This window comes from Apostichopus japonicus, chromosome 21, assembly GCF_037975245.1.
Source record: "Apostichopus japonicus isolate 1M-3 chromosome 21, ASM3797524v1, whole genome shotgun sequence".
Lineage (NCBI taxonomy): Eukaryota > Metazoa > Echinodermata > Holothuroidea > Aspidochirotida > Stichopodidae > Apostichopus > Apostichopus japonicus.
Genome location: NC_092581.1, coordinates 16,380,872 through 16,404,310, shown reverse-complemented (window position 1 = coordinate 16,404,310; position 23,439 = coordinate 16,380,872). Strand labels below are relative to the sequence as shown.

General features: G+C 37.8%; 2 protein-coding genes across 3 annotated transcripts in view; both read right to left on the bottom strand.

Annotated features, from left to right (window-relative positions):
* Positions 1-2,060: 2,060 nt before the first annotated feature.
* Positions 2,061-4,900, bottom strand: LOC139962556 (general transcription factor IIE subunit 1-like). Of its 2 annotated transcripts, none has more exons than XM_071962661.1 (3): positions 4,740-4,900; positions 3,054-3,728; positions 2,061-2,731 (listed from the first exon to the last, which is right to left on the bottom strand). In XM_071962661.1, the coding sequence occupies exons 1-3, from the start codon at positions 4,799-4,801 to the stop codon at positions 2,137-2,139; spliced, it is 1,332 nt and encodes a 443-aa protein (XP_071818762.1). In that variant the 5' UTR covers positions 4,802-4,900; the 3' UTR covers positions 2,061-2,136. The 2 variants fall into 2 exon arrangements, with proteins under 2 accessions (XP_071818762.1, XP_071818763.1); XM_071962662.1 differs by lacking the exon at positions 4,740-4,900 and adding an exon at positions 4,442-4,609.
* Positions 4,901-9,498: 4,598 nt separating this feature from the next.
* The window catches only part of LOC139962768 (uncharacterized), an 81,400-nt gene continuing 67,459 nt past the window's right edge, over positions 9,499-23,439 (bottom strand). The window contains exons 7-9 of the mRNA XM_071963079.1: positions 19,286-19,426; positions 17,552-17,677; positions 9,499-16,755 (exon numbers count right to left, since the gene is read on the bottom strand). Coding sequence (XP_071819180.1) covers positions 16,274-16,755; positions 17,552-17,677; positions 19,286-19,426 — 749 coding nt within the window. The 3' untranslated portion in view covers positions 9,499-16,273. The remainder of the gene's footprint in view (positions 16,756-17,551; positions 17,678-19,285; positions 19,427-23,439) is intronic.

Genomic DNA, 23,439 nt, shown 5'->3' with positions numbered 1-23,439 from the left:
CAACAAGATTTTAATGAAAATGAAAGCTGCAGAGAAAGGTTTGCTTCGGTGACATCAGAGATCATTCCACTGGACTGCCCTTCAGTTACAAAGTAGGTTCACTTTCAAACAACCAAACCTAGGAAATATATATTTGGATTGGAGACTCCATATATGTGATCATCCTGTGGCCAAGACTTGTCAAAATGGTTTAAGTTTAGAAGAGAAACATTGAATAATGAAAAAGATAACAAAGGCACCTTGACAACCACTTTAATTGTTCTTCTCTTCCCCTCTTTGTTTTATACTCATTGTTACATTTTACATGTTCGTTTTGAATGAAATATTTACAGTAAATGCATGAAATCTATTCATACCATTCTTTCACAAATAAAGAATAACATATAAAGAATGTACACGTTTCCAAACTTCTTTCCTGTAGTTTTTGAATCAGCTTTCCTCTTGTAATGCACCCCTCCCATCCCCTGCTCCTCCCACACCTACACCATAAAATAAATAATTACTAGTGATACATGCTCAATCAAAGCATGAAATTGCAAGTTTAGAGCTGCAAAACTTATACAAATATATTACAGGAAAGCATTGTAATCATTATTTGGTATGTTTTTACTGGAAGAATCCAGTATCCTGATACAATAGTTTAGCAGCAATTCATCACTAAAAGTGAAAAGTAAAAGAAAAATACCAAAATTGAATATTTTGGAACTTTTAAGTTCACCTAACTCCACAACTTTATAGCGTAATTTTTTTTATTTCCCATTCCTAAGGGATAGAATCTATGGGTTCCTGTAATAGGAAGGTAGTAGGACGTTTAATTGCTGAGAAATCAGACCTCAAAATCAAGAAAAAGTCACAGGACGATAAATTGTGGAATTTCAAAGTGTGATAAATTGGCCAATTTTGAAGCAATGCAATTGCTTATTTCATGGTGTTCCAAGCATACAATCAATTTGGTAAATATTAGAAGAGGTCAAACTACAACATAATCCAAAATCTGGTGATTTGATATGGAATGACCCAGTTGGATTTCAATTCTGATAGCCTGATGGAATCATATCAATCTATTCCGAGATAATATGCATAATACTAAGAATGGCACTTGTTTTTCAATGTGGAAACTGAATAGGATGGTGGGAGTAGGGGGGGGGGGGTGGAAGGTCAATTTAAATCTGAAATAGCACTCTCCATTCTAAGGAAAGTAAAGACATTTATTGGATTATTTAATAAATAATAAAAGTATCTCTTTCGAGATTTCAAGTTGGTTAGCATCATTTTTGATCTCTAGAGTAAGGCAAATATGTCACCAAACAGAACTAGTATTGTTCGATGCTGGTGACAAACGCCTACAGTGGAATTACGACCTTCCTTACAATCAGCATCCATAGCCTAGTGGTTAGGGTGTCCGCATATAAAGCAGGAGGCCTGGGTTCGAATCCTGGTGGAGGCTGGAAGTTATATGTATATATATATATATATATATATATATATATATACATATATATATAAATATAAAAATATATATATATATATTTATATATTTATATTTATATATATGTATATATAAATATGTATATAATTGAAAATCGTAATGAGTTGGAAAATCAAGAACAGTAAAAAAACTTCTTGCCTCCACCGGGATTCGAACCCGGGCCTCCCGCTCTGTACGCAGACACCCTAACCACTAGGCTATGGACGCTGACTGTATGTCCAGATGTTCGAAACTGGTAAGGAAGGTTGTTATTCAACTGTAGGCGTTTGTCTCCTGTATCGAACAATACTAGTTCTGTTTTTGGTGACATATTTGCCTTATTCTAGAGATCAAACATGATGCTAAGCAACTTGAAAATCATTTGTGATTCCTAAAGCCGGATCTCGAAAGAGATAAGTATTTGAACAGACTTTATGTTAATGAAATGGAAATAAACGACAAAGGCAAATGAATATTTATATATACACATATATTTACATATATCTATATATATATATATTTATATATATATATATATATATATATATATATATATATATATATATATATATATATATATATATATATATATATATATATATATATATATATATATATATATATATACATATATATATATATATATATTTAGAATGGAAGGCATATTCTCAATCATGCATAGCTGCATATGCCTCCTGGGCTAACTTAATGTAAATGTCTTTCTCCTCTGGCGTCATTTCAGCCACATAATGTTCTGTTACTTCACTGAAGGGAAGCATTTGTCCTCTTACTGACACCATCACCTCCTCTTCCTCTTCCTCATCATCGACCTCGTCCATTTCCATCCTCTCGTCTCGTTTTGTCACTGACGAACTATTAGGGAAATCGTCATCCGAAGCACTCTCGTCGCTTTCGTTCTCACTGAGAGCAGCAGCCACTATGTTAGGCTTCCCTCCAGATTTCCTTTCGTGAACGAGCAACGCCCTCATTATTTCCCCTTGGTCCTGTTTCTGACTCTTGGAGTTTGCTCCGGCCGTCTGTTTAGACTCCATAGATCCTACGGTGGTTTCCTTTTCGGTTACTGCGCCATCTACTGTACTCTCCACCATCCACCGTGGTCTCTCCTTGACCTCCTTGTTCTCTTGGGAGTCCTTATTTTCACCGCCCATGTTGATTGTGACTTCATGGTTGTAGAGATCATAATTGGGTCTATTACTGCCACTCCAACCAGCCATTCCTCTCTGTGAGCCAGCTTGTTTGGCCCTGCAAATGGAGAAAGTAACAAAGCACAAATCAAATACGTGTGGCAAATATATTTATCATCACCAGAAACTCAATCTCTGCAGAACTGCCATACAAAGTCCTATTGCAATTTTTTTTTTAAGCTCTCATCTATGATTGATGCTTTAAGGGAAATGACACTATTTTTAGACAAAAGTCAGTGATAATTGACCACAGATACGATTCCAACATAAGTATATATGAAATGTTGGTCATCGTAACATGACAGTAACTATTACAGTAACATTACAGTATAAAATTGCAGTTCTGACAATTTTGTCATTCATTGAAATTTCACACATACCTGACAGCATCACTGACAATAACAGGAGTTGGTTCAAGGACTTCTGGTGATAACTTGATGTGCTCAACCTCTTTCAATAAATCAAAGAGTGGTCGCATCTGTTCATTAAAGAGAGCTATTTGCATGTACGTATCTTTCTCAGGAGCTGCGGTCTCATCCTCTTCCACCTCTGCGCCACAAAGTGTACACTTCATTTCTCCTGTCATAAAGTCCATGAGATCGCCTGTATCATACTCGTTGTACTGTTTATCACAGTTAACACACCTGTATAATGCCTTACTTGTCGATTCTCTTTCCCTACTTTCAATCTTCTGTCTCATTTTGTCCAATTTGTACTTGACCACATTGACAAATACTTTGTAGTTTATAAAATAGTAGTTGTGCCTATTTGTTTTACCGTCGGCTTGGGTTTCGACTCGTAAAGTCGACTTTAGCAACTTATCATTCTTAAGTTTATTCAGCATAATCCTGAGTTGTTTCTTATCAAACTTTAATAATTCTGCTAAGTCATCATCTTTCATAATCACATTTCTAACAAGAAGATCCACAATGAGTACATGTTCAACGGGATAAAAGCCACGCATCACATATTTGGCCAATTTCTTAAGCTCATCTGGAATTTCTGTTAACAGCTCACCGTCACTTTTTCCAGCTGTGCTGGACATGTTGTATTTTCTGTGAAGATACAAACATATCAATTAAATGCTTGAGGAAATGACAACAGCTTTTCCACTCTAGATACATTAATTTATTACAATGATTTTAGAAAATTATGACTGTGCCAAAGCTTGTAACATCCTGTGTTCTGTTATGTGCAATATTACAAATGACAGGCCTACGCAACTACTGACGTACTGTATGGAGTATTAATTTCATACTTGGGTGTGTGCTGGGTGTTGTCAAATCTGTGACCTCTGAGAACCTTTGCATATTTGGTTACTTTGTGAAATCAAAATTCTAAATCATCTTTCATGTTTCTATGGGCAGGTAGGCCTAATCTTTAATATAAAACCGTTAACTATTACAGTTATTTTACATTATGCATGGCTTAAATTAGCTGAGCCGGCCTAACTTTAGAATCCGTACTATATGAATGGGAAAGCTTACTTCGAATCGGCAGAATAAGGTTAGTGGTTAGAAAGTAGGGTTAAGGAGTAGGGTTAGGGTTAGGAATTAGGGTTAGGAAGTAGGGAATATGGTTAAGGGTTAGGGAGTAGGGTAAAGAAGTAGGGAATAGTGTTAGGGGTTAGGAAGTAGGGTCGATTGGTACGGATTCTAAATTAGTACCGCTGAGCCAGTATCATGTGTTTAGAAACTGCGTGCCTGTCAAAACTTTCCACATACAGCCTATAGGACATCACATTTTGTAAATTATGTTAGACCAGTACCTGCATGCATAATGGGGTAAATGTGCTATATCGCCTAGGGCCCAGCAGAAACATACTGTAACAGGGCATTCACTTTCGCCATCAAAAGTACGTACACCATCCCGTAAAGACTAAATGACTGTAACCATAGGCCTATACCTTTTAGCACATGGTATAAAAGAACAATTCCACATCCAATTACCTAGGCTAGTACTGTAGTACTACTGTACAGTAATAGTAAGTCCCTCATATGAAGGCTCAAGTTAACCTCCCCTTATGATTGACCTAACGTTGGAGCTTTGCCAATTTCGAAATTTACCGTGTATCCCGTGATGTAGGCACAAAGTTTGTAATCTTGTTGCTAGTATGAAATAAATGCATTCATTTGACAACTGAGTTCCAAGCATGGTCGAAAACAAAAATCTCGCGCATTTGGCACAACAGCTGACTTGGTTCAATTTAACGTCGAAGTGAAGCTAGCACTCACGAACAGCCTCTCTGAACCGATCAAGACAATGCACCTCCTGCAACGCATTTATCTTACACAAAAAGCATCTTTGTTAGTTTTACCACAACGCGCACAAATATTGAAAGTATACATCAGATAATATTTAAAAATGTATCAATGCACTTTGAATGGAAATGATATAAAAACTGTCGCAAGCTTTTATACCAGATAATCCTCCCGCAAATACAACACAATGTAAAGAAATAACATAAGCTTAGACAGGCTGGGGTCAATCCCAATTGAAAAGTGGGGGAGGGGAGGGTGGGATGGGGACATAAATTACTGAACATGAATAAAGATGAAGGAGTGTGCGAGCTCCTTGGTGCAAAACCTTTTATTGGGGTGGGGCCCGCCTTATAATGGGGTCCAGGGGCGACGCGGCGGCGGGGTCCAGGGGGCGGACTCACATCTAGAAATCTTCAAGTTTGCTTCCGTTGGTCCTTAAATTTATATGTCAGTCATAAATATATTTGAAAAATGTCACAACTGACAGGTGATGATACTTAAATTAAGAAAGACTTATCTATCAGGGGTATAACTTAGGGCCTGCATCATGATTAATAAACTTGAGACTTACACCAAAACGGAAACATTCTTAAAGTTTGCACACACGAATAAAATCACTTTGCTATGCAGATGTCTATAACATGCGCACATATGGTATCATAATTACTTTTAAAAAGCACTGTTGGGGGGGGGGGGAATTCCAGGCTGGGCACATTGGGTAAAGAACTGTGCACATTCACCTATTCGGAAACCTACAAAGGCGGTTCAACCATCCAGCAAAGAAAGTAATATGTTATAGGAGTGTTAGCTCAGTGGTTAACTCTGGTGCCTTTCAAAGGTTCCAAGTTCAAGTCACTCCAAGATTAATGTATGTCGTCCAGTTACACAGTTGTTGACAACTCATATTCCTGGACTTTAAATATGAATGTAAGAGACTGACTTCCAGGTCAGTTTGCGGCTTTGATAAGCCAATGAGGCTTCATCGCGAGTTCCTGCTTGCAGGAGGCTCTAAAATACATAAATACATACATACATACATACACACGTACAGGAGTGCACGAGTGCACAAGTGGCCCAACTTTGTGCCCTAGCATGCCGCGATGGCCTGTTTATTCTTCGTGGCCCCTGCGTGCCTCAGCACGCTGCGATGGCCTCGGCAGGCTGCGGACAGGTGGCCCCCTGCGCGCCTCATCACGTTGCCATGGCCTCGGCACGCTGCAGACCGGTGGCCCCCTGCGTGCCTCAGCACGCTGCGGCGTTCCTCGGCACCCTCTGGACGGGTGGCCCCCTCGGCATGCTGCGGACGGGTGGCCTCCTGTGTGTACAGATCATCAAAATCGGGGCAAAGGACCAACTCTTCAAGCTGTAAACCGTACAACAATTCCAACGTTTGGTCAACGTTCATTGGCGCTTGACATGTATGTATGTATGTATGTATGTGTTTTTTTTTTGTTACAAATATTTAGTTACAGGGTGTACATAGGTTTCCACACAGCTATGTGGTAGGACAGAGGGCGGTGTGACATTATAGATTTACACAGCACAAAGTAGTATTTATATCTTTCTCATGATGTGCTTCATGCCGACTGATTGCTCTTCAAGCGGTCTTTTTACATAAGTTCACTTGACAGTCATTTATAGAGTGATGGCGTACCTGTTTGACAAATCGTTCGTGATGCTATAAAACTGCGTCCCTCCACCTGCCTCCTTCCCTCCTCCTTCATTCCATGTGTATGGAGGGGATAACCACCTCATTGGCAGGCTGAAGCAAGGACCTCCTATGAACTTTTATTGTTATAACTCCTGTTTCCTGGAGGATGAGATTGTTGGGTTTGTTTCTGTTATTCTTTTGTTGGTCTAAAGATATTGGTATCTTCTGAAACAAGTCCAGACATATTTCATCAACAGAAATGGCAGGATGTTGAATAAACTGGTTAACAAGCTCAAACTTGAATCTCTGAAATTATCTCATCAAAACTTGCTTCGGCATGCTTTTCTGGTACGGGATCTTACATTCTAGAGACCTATTAAGATATGAAAGGTCAACGCACGCGTACAGAACTCTCCAATTGACCTGGTTGCCATGGTAATATATGCCAACAGGATATTACGGCAAGTTGGAACTTGTCTTACAACAATCACGTTTGGCTGAATATGGGTGTAGGTAATCAGCATGGAAGCTATATATTATTCGCTGATTCACAATTAGTTTCCTGAACAAGTACATTTGGTGATATCGGGATAGGAGTTGATCTCTACTTTTTGTGTGATATAATTTATGAGTAATAATTTATCTTCAAAAGCCACTGTTCTGCTCCCTAATTTCAGCTCAACGAAATTTGCTAATTGTTTGTAAATTAATGTTATCTGGAGGTGCTGACCCCACATAGAGAGAGAGAGAGAGAGAGAGAGAGAGAGAGATATGGGGCCAGCACTGTAGAAAGTTAAATGGTTCAGTGAATGAGAAATGCTGAGGTGAATTGTTTTTACTCTTATCATATCTTGGGGTGGAGGTAAGGGAAGAAATGACGACCTGTGGCATTCAGTTTGCTTTGTTTGGTGACCACAACTTTCACCTTTATCAGCTTGGCATATTTCCTTCTCGCCCCTCCCCTAGGGTGTACTGAGAGGAAATATCCCTCTTTTGAGAATTTTTTTGTTAATAATTAAGGGTGAAACGTTTGATGTAATTCATGAATTTTCCACTTCTTTCTCCCAAATTTCTGTTTTCTGCCGAAGATTTTGGCAACCTTCTGAATTTTTGGAGATCCTAAAAAGGGTTTTGACCCCCATGAAAACCAGGAATTACTTATGTTCTTGGTAATTATCACAATATAAGCTGCTGATACCACTATAAATCAAGTTGGTAGTTGCATGGTACTGTACAAACTGATTTTTTTTCTGTAACCATAGTGATGGAGTCGATTCCGTGAACAGTGACGTAATTGCAAAAGTCAATACAACAGTGTCACCCACTCTGTAAAGGTCATTGGCTCCAAATATTAGCAAGCCAAAATTTGCTAGAAGTTACCCGCAGAAGTAGGTTACTTTCCTATAGAGGTTTCTGATCCTCCACATTTCACCCAGTTGGGACAATTTTTTAGTTTCCTGAAAGGGAAAACTGTGGAGTCACTCTTACCACCTTGCAAAATTGTGAGGGGGGACCGCGGATCGCAAAGTCGACGATGACTATAACGCGGATCGTAAAGTCGGTAATTACTATTACGGTTAGAAACATCCAACAAGACAGCCATAGAAACGTACTCAAAGTTGAAACCAAAGTGAACTTAATCAGGTCAGATATCCAGCGTCTATGCATGCTATCTTCTTCAATACCGCCCCCATTAATTTCATACTGTAATTTTGATTTCTATACTGTACTTTCATGTCTTGCTTCAAAGCATTGGTAGTGTCAGTATAAGCAGTATGAATATCATGTTTCTATCATATTAAGGTTAGGAACTGTTTGTACTGTCAATACGAGTGCTCTGAAGCATGACATGAAAGGACAGTATAAAGTGGTATTGGCATGAGAAATAGATAAAGGTTAGCTGTTCATACTGTCAATACGAGTGCTTTGAAGCATGATATGGGAGGACATTTTAGAGAAGCATTAGTAAACTGTCCCAAATGGCTTCCACTTTTTTCACAGCCATTGAGGATTAACGAATTGACAATTCGATATCACAGCATGTGTGACAATATAATGCTTGCTGATATGTGAGGTATGGGTGTCCTTTTTCTGACTTGGATGGATGATCATATTTGCAAGCAATAATAGTGATCTCTAAATTCCTAAACATGACCTAAGCCGTATCCAGACATGGAACTCAGTAATGTTCCTCACGAAAACAACAAAACCTTTACAGGAGCTATGATGCGTATGAATTCAGTCACCTAAGCTTTTAGATTTAGCTTCTGGATTACAGAAATGTGAGAGTTCGACAAAGAAAGTGTTACAGTAATTATGGAGGTGGAGATCATTAGTGGGCAGATTATCAGACTCAGGGATGTGCCCAGGATTTCCTGAGTGCCGGGTATTACTGATCGCCGTCCTGTGGGACGGGTGGGTCTCTTTGAGAAATGTTTCGATTTTTTAAGGTGCTCAGATGCCAAATGCTGGCACTTGTGTAGCTTTTTAAGCACATACACAATTAGTATTTTGATAACAATTTACATTTTTAAATTTGTTTTAGTGAAATATATTACGTACCTGGTAAAAGTTATTAGTTTATTTCAAAGAGATTTTACAAGGGACCGATTGAAATCCGTATGTTTCTCACATGCGTAACTGATGCATTATTAGTCTGTATGGTTTTGGCATAGGCTAGGCCCAATTTGTGTTGAATATATTGTTAGGAAAGCCGTGATTTTAGATGAAAATAGTGCTGGGCGGGATTCACGATTTTTAAGACAGTTCTGGACGGTAATTTTAAGTGCTGGGCGGGGTCGCCCAGCGTGGGCACATCCCTGCAGACTATTAAACATTCTTTCTCGATTTCAAGAGGACAATAATCTTACACAAAAGAGCACAAAGAGAGAAAGAAAAACAAACACATGTATGTATTGTATGGAAAACATTTCATTTTTATTCAGTTATATATCCTGTGTGAAAATGTCTAAGAAACAAATATCTTTTAGATATGCTTCCTTCCATTTACAAAGACAAATATAGATATGATCAAAGTCATACTCAAGTCAACTTAAAGCATAAGGTACTTAATTTTCAGATCATGGAATCCCACAACTTTGATAAATATCCCAGTCCAAGAAGACCAGGGAATACATGGGGGAGGTTTCTCTCAATAAATGAGGCAGTTGAGTTGCTAGTAAAACTAAAACAGAACATTTTATTTGGCACAATCAGTAGAGATAAAAAAAAAAGCCTGAAAACGAAAACGTTTAGTGGTTCCAATGTCTAAACATATTCATAGTGTGGTAAGCCATACATATTAATATTCATGAACTTGTGTACACCAAAATGAAGAGGGATTATCTTTTGGCTAATGCGGCAACATATAAAGGAAGGTACCAGGAATCGGTTATTATGTTGACAAAGCCTACTAAGTGACATAGTATAATAAAATGTTGCACCTAAATGGTCCCAAAAATAATATTTTCTGCCCATACAGACTGACTCAAAATTATATTTGCCCCCCAAAAATTAAACCCCTAAAATGTGGGCCCAAATTATCCCACAAATATTGGGCCCACATCCGGGCCCTAAGAATGCATTGTGTCCCAAAGTGCATTTGAGGTGGACATAAACTTTGAGGCCACCCAGCCTAAAAATGCACACAGGAATGTATGGGGCCAGACGGTTCCAAAAAAAATTTAGGCCTTCATGCATGTACCAGCTACTAATCAACAACTGTTTTCCAAGTTTGGATACAATCTGAGTTAAAGTTTTGGAGCTATTGCAAGTTTAAAATTTTGGCCCTTCCCCAAAAACTTTGGCCCAATCAAATTTGCACCAAAGTGGTCCCAAATATGTTTGGCACAAACAAACTGGCTTAAAAATATATTTGCCCCCAAAATTTGAACCCCAACAAAATGTGGGTCCAATTGGTCCCTGTCAAAAATCCCTGTTATCATTTAGTTTAGTATTCTCGACAAATCAATACAGTTTTCATAATTGAATTGACCAACAAAACCAACAGGGTTTGTACAACAACTGGATGCAGTGGTGTATTATAATAGCACCCTATACTAGTTGGGATTGTTTGTCACAATAATAGCAACCTCTCCAGATGTCTGTATGTACATGGAACTAATTTCAGCTGAAAATGCAATCCCATATTCTACAAAAAACTATGTTCCATTATAATAGTTAAATACTGTAAATATTAAAAGAAGATATTCACATTCAAACTACAGCCAATATTCATTTGAAGTTATTTCATAGCTTTGACAAAACTTTGAAAGTAAACCATATTTCTTGGTTAGAAATATCATGGTTGAAACCAGAAAGTTTATGGACGTTGTTACGCTAGTTGTGAGCCTAGGATTATATAACACCTTTTCTCGATTTCAAAACCAACAACAAGAACTTCTTGTGTATGAAATCTCATGATTGACAGGTAATGGAAGGTTTATATGGGATATTAAGGTTAAATTAAGAAATGCAATGCAGGAATATAAAACAGACTGCCACCAATCGCCACCTTTAATAGTTTGTGATACTCACCACACGCCATTTCATGGCTACGAAAAATAACCAACACAGTTCATGGTTTTGTGTTATTTTGATCTTAATCACTTAATACATGCGAACAGTAAAAATTCAAGTTTTCAAAATTTTAGCATGGAGTAAATGCAAGGGTAAACATTTCAGACAAAAATGGACGAAAACTATAGCAAAATAGATATTTTCGGCCAACCAAATTATTTAGGATTATATATAACAATTTCTAAAGACTGCTCAGTCATCAATCTACGACAATTTTCTACAAAAATATATAGGTTTGTTTTGTTTGTTTCATCTTTATCGTCGAAGAAGCAACAAAACTACTGTTTATTCGATAGATTGCAACCTTTTCTTTCAAATTTAAACAAAATGGAACAATGAAAGGTCTCACGCAAGGAGGTAGATAAAGAAATTACTTGTTTCATAATTTGAGGAAAGAACAGACTGCTCTTGGACTTAAAAAAATCCTTAAATAGTAAAAGAAAGTAGCATGTATTCTAGCCAGGTTGGTTGGGAATTGCTCCCGCACCCCATCCCCCGAAACTAGAACTGCAAATAATATGTTTGCAAAAGTCGAGGTTGGTTGGGAATTGCTTCCGCACTCCTCCCCTGAACTAAAACTGCAAGTAATATGTTTGCAGAGGTTATGAGTACTTTTAATTATATTGACTTGCATATTAAGGGATTATATTCCTAAAAATTTCACCTTGGGCCAGACTAGCTTTATTTATCAAACAGCCCAAAATCAGTTTTGCCAGAGCATTTTGTTGCCTCAAAATCTAGGTTAAAGCTGAAATATGTAAATGAGATGCAAAAAGTGAGATGATGTGACATCAACCCCTCAGAGAGGAAGACAAACGAGGAACCATCTCGAAATCTGTATAACTCTTCTACGAAGAAATTCAGAGTTTATAGAAAGGGCAAGAATCTTTATGGAAAAGATGATATTAAAAAAGATTATAAATCTAGGGAAGGAGCATCAGATGGGAGTGGGGTGGGCCAGGGGATTTTGTTTGAGCAGATAGTTGATATATATGGTTACAAACATTTGTCTATTTACTAATTAGACATTAATTGACCATTTACTCCCAATATAGTAACTTTTGTGTCCCACACATTTCACTTCCAAATATCTTTGGCAGACCAATGAAATTCACGTCTATATTAGACTATTTCTGGTATGACTTTCCGTGGACCAGATTAATAGATTACATCTTCAGTTTCTAAATGTAAAATTTAATAGTTGAGTATGGTACTGTAGCACAAGACTGCAGCAATTTAAAGCACAAGATACACCTTTAACATCCAACCTATATCAGTGGAAAGTAAAAGCATATTTTCTTCCATTAGAGCTGACTTCATCGTGTACCACCCATTATAGGTACTGCGGTACTTAACAACTTCCTGAATGACCTAAGCTCTCGCTTCAAATGATTCATTGACGCGGAAAAAAAAACACTGCAATGACGATTCGTCAGAATGATACAGCAATGAAGATATACCACCAAAGGACAGGCATACAGGGTCATTATAACTTTGTGAAAGGTTGCATTGTCATTCAAAGAGTGACATTTCTTTGTTTTGTCCTATTGAACAAAAGAATTACAAAATAAGGAGAATTCCTTTGTGTTGTCCATTAAATGAATATTCATGCTGCATAGATCTACCAATGGAGTCATAGAGATGACTATATGCATGAATATTCATTTCATTCGAGATGACTATATTTACATTGAAATCTCTGAAGATATCTCATGACTTGTACATGTGAAACTGTCATAAGAGGGAAAAAGTTACAAAAAACAAAACAAAGTACCTAAAGATCTAAAGTATTTGAAGAATTTGTCTCCCATTTCAATACAAAATGGCACTTCAAGTTTGGCATGATGATCCCAGAACACTGTAAAACAGGGTTTTCAAACAAATTTACTTGTTCTAACTGGTCTTGACGTGATCACTGTTCTACAACGGATGTATATTAAGATCTTACTTACAAGGGGTCAGTTGAACATGAAACATCAGCTATCTCAGAAATAGCGGTCATTAATTAATATAATGAATATTTAATATTTCTAGTATAAAACTTGTGACCTTTGGACTTTTATTTCGTGTGCATATCTGCTACATGGATTCACGCTACTGACTGGCAGTAGAATTCCTATAATAAGATAATACTTTTTATTCTGCCATCCCAAATGGTTATGTCATAATGATGGTGTGATAGACAAGGCTTCAACACCACCAAAAATGCTGTATCTATAAGACCAGTAAATGCAAGTAAGGCAGTATATAAAATTATTAATACAGTGATATGTGTGCGTACTAAAATATGAGTACCACAGTATTATGAGTACTCTTACAACTACGAGATGAGTTATTCACGAGTACCACAACAAAAGTATGTATGAATGTAAGTACTATGTTAGTACAGACTATGGGTACTAGATTGTGCGTAACATTAACATGATTATGGATAACACATGAGTACCAAAATAAGATTATGAGATCAGCTGGTATACCATTGTTTCCAATAGTCCCTTTGAAAGGTTCTGAGTACCACAGTGGGTACAAACCAAAGACACATCCTGGTTAGTGTTAAAGAAGCTTGCTGATTTCTAGTGCAATGTTTTTACTTTACGTAGGGCTCAAAGACACGTCTCTTTAAAAAATTACTAAAACTTACAAAAGCTTCAAAGGGGCACCTCATTTGCCCGTAAGCTTCAAGGCATTTCTTATTTATATCATCTTCTAAATATCAGGTTAACAAGAAAAGGCTTATAATATAAATTGCAACATTTTGGGTACAAAGAAATTGTTCTTACTTATTTTAAATTTGTACTTAAATTCAGAGATGAAATAAACAGTACCTGTTTTTCAAGTAAGTATGGAGACAAATTTGTGTATAATAAATGTTTTCTTTCTTTCTTCTCTCCATCCCTTGTCTACTAATCCCCTCACTTCTATCTCTTTGTGTTCACCATGCTCATTAACCTGTCTATATTCTGTGCGTGTTTTTGTCCCTTCTGTTACTGTTACTTGTCATTTAGCCTTTGAAGAAGATCCTGCTAGGAAGAGGATCGAAACGTCAGGCCAACTTACTTTTACACATAATAAATGTTTAGCTAAAACAATGGTAGTACTGTCCAAATTATAACCTTGGTAACAGAGGTACACACTGCTTAACATTGACATATTAAGAGGACTACAATGCTGTGACATTACCAAAGGACACAGTTGCACCTCCTTTTCATTCAGTCAACTTTCCCACTACAATATATTTTTGTTGATCTTTAACAACCACAAGATACCAACTGTAGGCGTAGTGGCCTTGCATTGATGAATCCATTTCCTGTCTTTGATAAACTTTGTTCGAGATGATCTCGTAACCACTTTCGTCATACTGTGGTCAGTCTTTAATTTAAATAGCATCATGACATTTCATTAATCCGTCTAACAGATGACAAAAGCATTTAGTCCAGACACTTTAACAATGGACTGAATCAACAATTAAATGACATCCCTTACAAAGCCTCCCAAAAAGATAGGCTAGGAAATAAGGCCAGTCCTTAGAAAAGAAAGAGTAGCTAAATAAAGGATCTAGTCCTACAGTAACTTTATGATTGAGGTAAACCACTTAAAAGTCAACATTTTTTTCATGCTGAGGGTGTGCTTATCTTTAATATATCTGCAGGTTTGCATAAACTTAGAAATAGCTTTCTGTCTCTCACCACCACATCTGATGAAGGCTCACTGGATATATATCGATATATAAAAATGGCATCTCCTGATGGTACCAAATGATCAAAGTTGTACTTTTCAGATTTTTGACTATTTGTAAGGCAAAATGTAAATTTTTGCAGATATTTAACATATTTGTGTGTGTGTTCAAGTCCTAACTGTGATATCCCTTCTATGTTACCATAGTTACAACCCCCCCCCCACTCTATCTCTACCACAAAGGATGGGTGATTCAGGGCAAAAAATTTCCAGCAAAGGGACAATCTTGGCCATCTTTTTTTCCTTTTGTGCATACCATATTGTATCAATAATATGGTCATAATGTAACAGGTCAAAGGTCATCCATCCTATCTTCTGATTGGATAAATTTACTCAGATTCCCTTTGCACTTCCAAGAACAGGGTAATTATTTATCCAGACAAAAAGGAATTTTTGTAAAATCACATACAATACTAAATCCCTGTGCCAAATGTACCGGAATCCAACAGTGTTAAAATCCGAAAGCATTTGAATAATTATAACAAAACTTAGGCTAGTTTTGAGCAGTGCCTCATTGTTCAAACCAATTGGAAAATTGTCTCATTTTTGGAAAATTCCTACACTTGGAAAGTCACTGTTTTTATTTGAACCTGATTTTAAGTCTTTGAGAGCAACATTATAGTAGTATTAACGACTTTACCCAAACTAGGACATTGAATAGCCAAAGTACAACGAGGCAAACTGTTCAATGAAAAAAAACAGAAATAATATAACGGAAGGTATTTATACTTATGTAAAAATTTGATCTAGCACCAACAGACAGAAAATAAATAAGAGATGAACATTCATTTATATGGACAAAACAAAATGAAGAAATAACATGTTTTCAGATGAAAAATACACAAAACCACTCTCTGAGTTGTGGAGACCTGCTCCTGAGAAGGTTTGGTAAGAGAAAGAAAAGTTTAATAAATTACACAGCTACGACAATATCAGCCTCATAAAACAATTTGTTGAAGCAAAATATATTGCATTAAAGTCTCTTTACATGCCTAAGAAAAAACAGTTGAACAAAAAGGTTGATCTGTACAGATATAATTTCAGCAACTCGTTTATATTGAGTGGAATTTACTGGCAACCAGTCTGCCCTAATTTTTCACTATCTGAACATATTTTGGAATAACTGATTCATTTTCTTCTTTCTCCCTCATCAAGCCTCATACTTAGTAGTTTGCTGGTGGTTCTTGTTAAAACTTGAGGCAAATTTTCCTCGGTGAAAAGCAAACGAGAGATTCGCTTCGTCGATGAACAGATCACGGCAAATATTTGCTGGCAAGCACTGCTGCCCGACTGGAGATATTCCATATATATATGCATCCGCAAAGTTGCCATGGTGATTTCAATCCTGCTTGACACTGTCTGCGAGATCACCCTCTCATGGATAATAATTATTCAAGGGTCTACTTCCGGGAAAGGGCAACGTCCCGTCGTTGTGGTACGTGGTGATCTCGCTCGGTTCCCTCGAGTCTCTCGGCAAGGTGCTACGGTTGGAGTCCAGCTCCTGCGATCTGTTACTACTAGCGAACGTTCTTGCCTGCCACGAGACGGTGGTACTTTCACTGGGGGCCCTCTGGACCCTCTGTATCGTGTTCCTGTTGGAATCTATCTCTACCTGATGTATAGTGCTATTACTGTCTGACAGAGAGGGAGCTCTGTCCACTCCGGTATGGACGCTATGACTGCCAAAGCCTGTCTCCACCTGTCTCGGCCGGTTTCCGTTCTGATTGTCGAAGGTCCTGTTCGCGAGTATCAGCGGGGATGGAGGCCTTCGCCAGAGTTCGTTGATATCTATTCTGTTCTCCTCTTGTACAGCTAGGAGCAAACCATCTCCTGAGCCCAAGTTGTGCCTCTTTGTAGCTAAAAGGGAAATGGAAACGTTTGTTTTTTTGGAAGACTTAAGTTTTACGAAAGATTAAAACTGCTCCAACATCCTCTAACATTGACAGCTATGTCATGATATACGTACAGCCTGTCCTTAGATAAACTGAAACAACTTAGTTGGATAATTTGTAACATAAAAGTCTTTGTTCTTAAGAACAGATCTGGAACACAAAACTATTCTCTCCTTGTTGCAGTGGTGACAAAATATGCCTTTAATATCCTTATTAACGTCTGTTTTAAGCATTAATTCCCCCTGTAAACATCCATATCTAATAGGTTTAGGACCTTCTTTAAGGTAAGATAATTAAAAAATTTAAGACAGTTTACTTTATGCTATATTATTCTAATCTCAACGGAGTAAGTACACACATTAAAGGTTGTAACCTGCCCATTTCAATGAGGCCTGCAAGAGTGCAGGACAGGGGGAGGGTGTGGGAAAGGGTAGAAATACGTTATCATTGATGTAAATAGTGAATTGGTGAAGCAGAAACCCAGATTCTAACTGGACAATTTTTTTTCAGGACAAAGGGTGGAGGGGGAGGGGGGGAAGTGGCATGACATGTGGGGATTTTGATGTGCATAATATCCCTGCAAACTAGTCCTGGTCCTAAACACATCCTTCCCTTTCCCATTTGACAACTTGTACGAAACAGACAGATGCTGTGCGTAACAGCAATCGACTTAATATAGTCAACTTGTGACTAAACATATCAACAACTCCCTTTCACTTCATATCCAAAATAAAATTAAATGTTTTGCCTCAAAATGTTACCTGTTTTTAACTTCCTCCTTAGCTTCCAGTTTTTGACCTGACAGTGAAGGACCACGGCTAATAAGAGTAATACCAATCCGAGAGAGGCACCCAGTAGTAGAGACATTAATACAGGCTCCTTGTTATCTGCGGTCAAGAAAATGTTATACAATCGTTTCACAAGATGATTTATTACAATTAAGTTACAGGGTGTAGTACATAGGTTTGCACACAACTATGTGGTAGCACGGAGGGTGGTGCAGCCCCCTGTATGCCTCGGCACACTGTGCTGCGCCTGAACCCGCCGTGGACGGGAGGCCCCCTGTATGCTTCAGTAGTAGAGATATTAATACAGGCTCCTTGTTATCTGCGGTCAAGAACATACAATCGTTTCACAAGATGATTTATTACAATTAAGTTACAGGGTGTACACAGTTTCGAACACAGCTATGTGGTAGCACAGAGGGCGGTGTGACATGATACATTTACACAGCACAAACAACTATTTATATCTTCCTAGTCGTGATGTGCTTCATGTCAACTGATTGTTCTTCAAGCAGTCTTTTGACATAATTACACTTGACAGTCATTTAGAGAGAGATGGCGTACGTGTTTGACAAATTGTTCTGTCAACACGAGACGCTGTAATACCATCAGCTGAGACGTTCAGTACACTATGAACAAGTTACAGCTACACTTTACCCCGAATGAAGTGAGTGCAGCTGGTGCTCTCGTCAAGCACAAAGTCCCAACCGACCGTGAAGCTAAGCAAGGAGAGAGAGTAAACTGACCTCTAACCATAATACTTATCACTCATTCCTTGCAATAACATATGCTAGTTGCATAACCCAAACCCAGCACCTTCACTCATGAATGCTGGCTGTATCACCCCTCACAGAATAGGTTTTACAATTAACACTTGACCATTATAACTGGATTCTACTGCCTAGGCTAAACTTCATGTGAAAAGCTACACGTTCAGACCAACATTAATAAAGTTAAAATCTAGGGCATCTCTCATGTTTTCAAATAATACAGTCGTTTGAGTACCTGCTATACATCCCCCACCCCACCCCCTGCCTCCATCCTCTCTTCCATCCCAACAATCATCATAATTCTCATTCAAAATGTACCATATGTTCCAGAGTATTCTGTGTGTGGAGTACTGTTGGTTAGAGAATTTGGAAATGGGGATTTCATTCTGTTCTTTCGCTGGTTATTAAACTACATTTTTCGAAAAGACTACACTGCGGTGATCTTCAATCGGATTTCTTCAACTCCTTCAATATTTGAGAATTAAAGTGGTCAGATTCTGGGGTACATACCCCTCTTTGGCATGGGGCAGTAAAACGGCTATTATATGAGCAGGAACGAGTGGGACAATTATTACAGACATGTCATGTTACTGTCCTAATCTTTGGGATTACCTACCTAAAGCAATTCTCTGATAAGTTAATTTAATTTAAGTTACTTTAGTGTGTAAAAGTAAGTTGGCCTGACGTTTCGATCCTAGCAGGATCTTCTTCAAAGGCCTGTCACATTCTATTTATACACAGGCTCTCTAGTGGATAAGCAGTTTGCTAGCAGTTTTATTTTATTTTGAAGTTAATTTAATATAATCATTTAAATTTTCTTTGTTCAAATGTCCAACTCTCCTGTTATTTAATAGTATTGTTTTATCCCATGAACTGTGATCTACAAGACACAAAGAGCCAAAGTGGAACGTTACATAATGAATTCCAAAGTATTTCTTACCCATCACAAAGTTAGCCAGAGCCATGGAGCTTACAAACCAGCCCTGAACAGGGTCTGGTGGGTAGACCTCTGTGATCAAGTCAGTCACAGCTATCGCCATGTCACTGTCTTCAAACGAATACTCTACCACAGGAGGAATTTCTGGAAAAAAGAAAAGAATGTCATGTATAAACATTATGAATGTGTAAAAGGAAGTTGGCCTGACGTTTTGATCCTAGCAGGATCTTCTTCAAAGGCTAAATGACAAGTAACAGTAACATAAGGGACAAAAACACGCACAGAATACAGACAGGTTAATGAGCATGGTGAACACAAAGAGATAGATGTAAGGGGATTAGTAGACAAGGGATGGAGAGAAGAAACCAACAGGGGAAGAGGAGAGGCAGGGGAAGCGGAAACCCTCAATCTTTTCTTGGTTGTAATATCTGAACTGAAGGAAGGCTTCATTTGACATTATAACGTGCTGTTATTGTTAATAAAAGCAGAGAATTTGACAATGGTTATGGGTTTGAATGCTTTTCAAGTAATGTCAAGTGAATTTTCTAACCATACTATACCGTGGTATTCCTGGAAAAGGATTTTTCCCTTTTTAATTTATAGGTCATCCATAATTATAGAACATTCACTAACGAAGAAAGATGAATTGATTAGCTGCTGTCACCATCAACTTAGCTTTGGAAGTGGGAACTTTTAATTGGAAACAATTTACTCACAGTTGACCATTTTTGCTACTATCAATTTTCTGGCTAAAGTCATCCTTTCTAGCAACTTCCCCAAAACCATTGGATAAGAATATAGTCAAATGACCATATTACACACTGGTGGCACAACGAATAATAATGTCCATTAGCGAGAATTTCAATGTCCCATTTGGGCCACCGTAGCATCTACGAAACAAACACTTTCTGGTGAAGACCCCACCTGTTTCTGGCCCTCCCCCCCCCTCACCTATTGATAGCTTCCAATGCCACTGTACTCTTTAGCCAACCCTGACCTCATTTAAAACAACTGATATATGTAAATTTATAAATATTCATCCCATTTTGAGAGATACTATATAAGAGCAGCAGGCACAGACAGTGTTAAATGAAGGAGCTCATGTTTGTTCTTTTTCTCTACTTAAAGTATAAATAATATTTTTAACGTATAAATTTGTGTATGACTGTCTAACCATAAATTACATTACTTCCAACATTACATGTCATTCATGCTGTTAAGTGATGCTGACTATTAATTCACTACCACAAGATCCACTCATTTTTCACCCAATTTTAAGACAATTACACAATTCTGCATTGTTATTTTGGAGAATATCGTTTTTTTTCCCCAATGAGGATCAACCAGACAGCCTAATCCACTTGATGACAATAAAATAATCTTCACCTATCAACGCTCACCTATCACCTCACATCTAACCAAACTACGCTCACATATATCTTCCACAGTGTGCAGTGCAGTTCAGTTCGGCCCATGAGAGGGCATTGTGGTCAAGTGGTTAAGGCAGTGGACTTGTGATCTAAGGATTACAGGTTCGAGCCCTGGCCAGATCATTGCGTTGTGTCCTTGGGCAAGGCGCTTTATCTCCGTTGCCTCTCTTCACCCAGGTGTATAAATGGGAACTTGCGAGGTAACTTGTAAATATAGTTGCGTGTGCCGGTTTGTGGCTGCACCCTATGGGAAGTCCCCCGGGGGACACATGGTTGTGGTGCACTGTGGTGCCCCAGGAGAGATTGATTGAATTGTGCACACTTTGGTGTGTAGGTGTGACAAGTTACCAATGACCAGGGTTAAGTTGTAAAAGTCGTGTGAAAGGGCCTTGGCCCTGTACAAGACTGTAAACCTAAAATAATAATAATGTTAGACAAAACAAAAATTTTATTTTTATTTTCTTTCTTTTTCTTCTTTACTATTATTCCTGAAAATTTCTTGACGGAAGGAATTTATACAACACGTAATTACTATGCTACAAAATAAGGAAACGATAATATTGTGCTGACGCATTATAGACGACAACATTTTACATTGCAAACGACAAGCTTTCTTTGGCAAGAAAAATGTTCCCGCCCAGCATAGTAAAGAAATAAAGATACTGGCACCATAACTAAACCGGTTCAAATATCTTGTAAATGACTTTGTTTAAAAAAATGGAAATTTGCGACCTCTGATGATGCATCGCAGTATGATGGATTTTGCCAAATAATTAATTAAACCGATTATGAAAGCTTCATATTTACATCTGCTGACTGTTCAATTATGCATGCAGCTTTTTCAAGAGTGAAGAAGCTTACTTCCTTTTAATTAAAATCTTCCACGTCGCTGCAAAGCCTTTTTCAATTAAGACGCAACACCCAACATTTCTGGGAAGAACATTTACCAATTTATTCCAGCATGGCAGCTGTTGAATTTTTATTGAGCAAATTTATGCCGTGTTTATAAAACATGAGATCAGTTATTAATAGTTTCTCAAAAGTACAGAAAATATTACCAACAATCTGTAAAGCTTTAAAATCACAGCACATACAATAAAGGTGAAAAGTATACTTTTGTCTGAATTTTATTAAAATTATTAAGATAAAATATAAAAGCTTCAGCTTCACACAAATTGATTCAAGGAGTCTCCTTAAAGATCTGCTATATTGGCTCCAATTATACTGTAGCATGCTATAGCTAGGAAAGTTTTGTGATTATGTAATCAACCTGCCACGATCGTAAATCCACCTCAGGCTCTACAATTAGCCTGCATAGCTTCTTAACACCATTAGGCTCTTTGTGTAAACACTGTGTGGAAATATGTTCATGTCTAAAGTGTAGTTAATCATACAGAGTTCACACAAAGACCCTCATACAAGGGAAAAAATACCAAGTCAGGTCGATTATGTAATCTCAAGAAAATTTTCACGATAGCGTGCTACACTTGGGATGTATACAGCAGACCTTTAAATGGGGAAACATGAACATGTTGCATATAAAGCATAGATGGATCAGTGATGTAACCACAGTGTGTTCTAGAATGTCTCCCCCCCCCCCACCCTCCCCGATATTCAGACAAAGATTCTGGCCCGGCCCTCCTCCCTAAATTACATACAAACAGCTGACAACAATTCGTTGACATTGCACCATGTTGTATTAAACAATTACCACCACTGGGCCCTCTCATTCAAGTGGTTGCACCCACAGTTTTACACTTGGTAATTGCAAACCAACCCCTCTGGAAGTTCCCAGGTCAAAGCTGTCGTCTAGAAACCAAATTAATTAATTAACGTAGGTCAAATAGTGTGCAGAATGTGATTGATTGATTGATTTGTTTTCATTTCCCTGTCTTAATTCTTTTAACCATGTCTATAGTTTCCCTAATTCCAAGAAACCAATATAACAACAAGAACTCCTCTACTGAAAACTACACAACTATGTACACCTTACCTACATGTGAAGCATATACACACGGTATGTAGGTATCTCTGAGCAGTCTCTCCAAGCCCCTTTAATTATGCAATGGAAGATATCAAAGTCATGTACATCTCCATGCATCTTAACATTTGACGCACGTTCTTTTGCATCTGGAGGAAAGAATTCTTAGCATTTGACGAATCTATAGTTGTACTGGGAACAGCTCCAGTAAATTTTACCTCATTAAAACGTACTCATCCATCAAAAACCCCCGGACAGGTTTTAGTTTTTAGTGCAAACAAATTCGTGAGCTATGAATCAAAGGAAAGATCTTTACTTTTCAGCTGGGGGCAACGAGATTCCCTGGAGTGATAGAGACCGAGAACCATCCACAAATGATGGATCATGATTCCATGAATGAAAGCATCAAACCAAAAGGTTATTAGGCATGAGAGATTAGCGAAATAGGTAAGATCAAAGCTAGTGAATCGATTTCAATCATGTTGGGCTCGCAGTCACTTCAGAGAACAAACACATGATCCTACGAGTGGTTTGAATGCAAGAAGCATGTGCAAGTCACCATACATAGATCGCAAACAAATTAGTGCTGCTCGCAAACATTGAATAAATTGAACACGATTCCATCTAACTTTGAAGAGTAGTATGTACCAAATCATGAATCAAATTTTATTGCAAATATTGAAACAACTTATGAGGATAATTGTTTATTTAAACTAGGTGCAATTATTGGTCCAAATCTGCCAAAA

Excerpts from the sequence above, each read along its gene's own strand:
- LOC139962556 (XM_071962661.1), bottom strand. The coding sequence starts at position 4,801 with ATGCATTTATTTCATACTAGCAACAAGATTACAAACTTTGTGCCTACA. Across the intron at positions 3,729-4,739 it reads CCTACATCACGGGATACACG|AAAATACAACATGTCCAGCA; the intron begins GTAAATTTCGAA and ends GTATCTTCACAG. Across the intron at positions 2,732-3,053 it reads ATTGTCAGTGATGCTGTCAG|GGCCAAACAAGCTGGCTCAC; the intron begins GTATGTGTGAAA and ends CTCCATTTGCAG.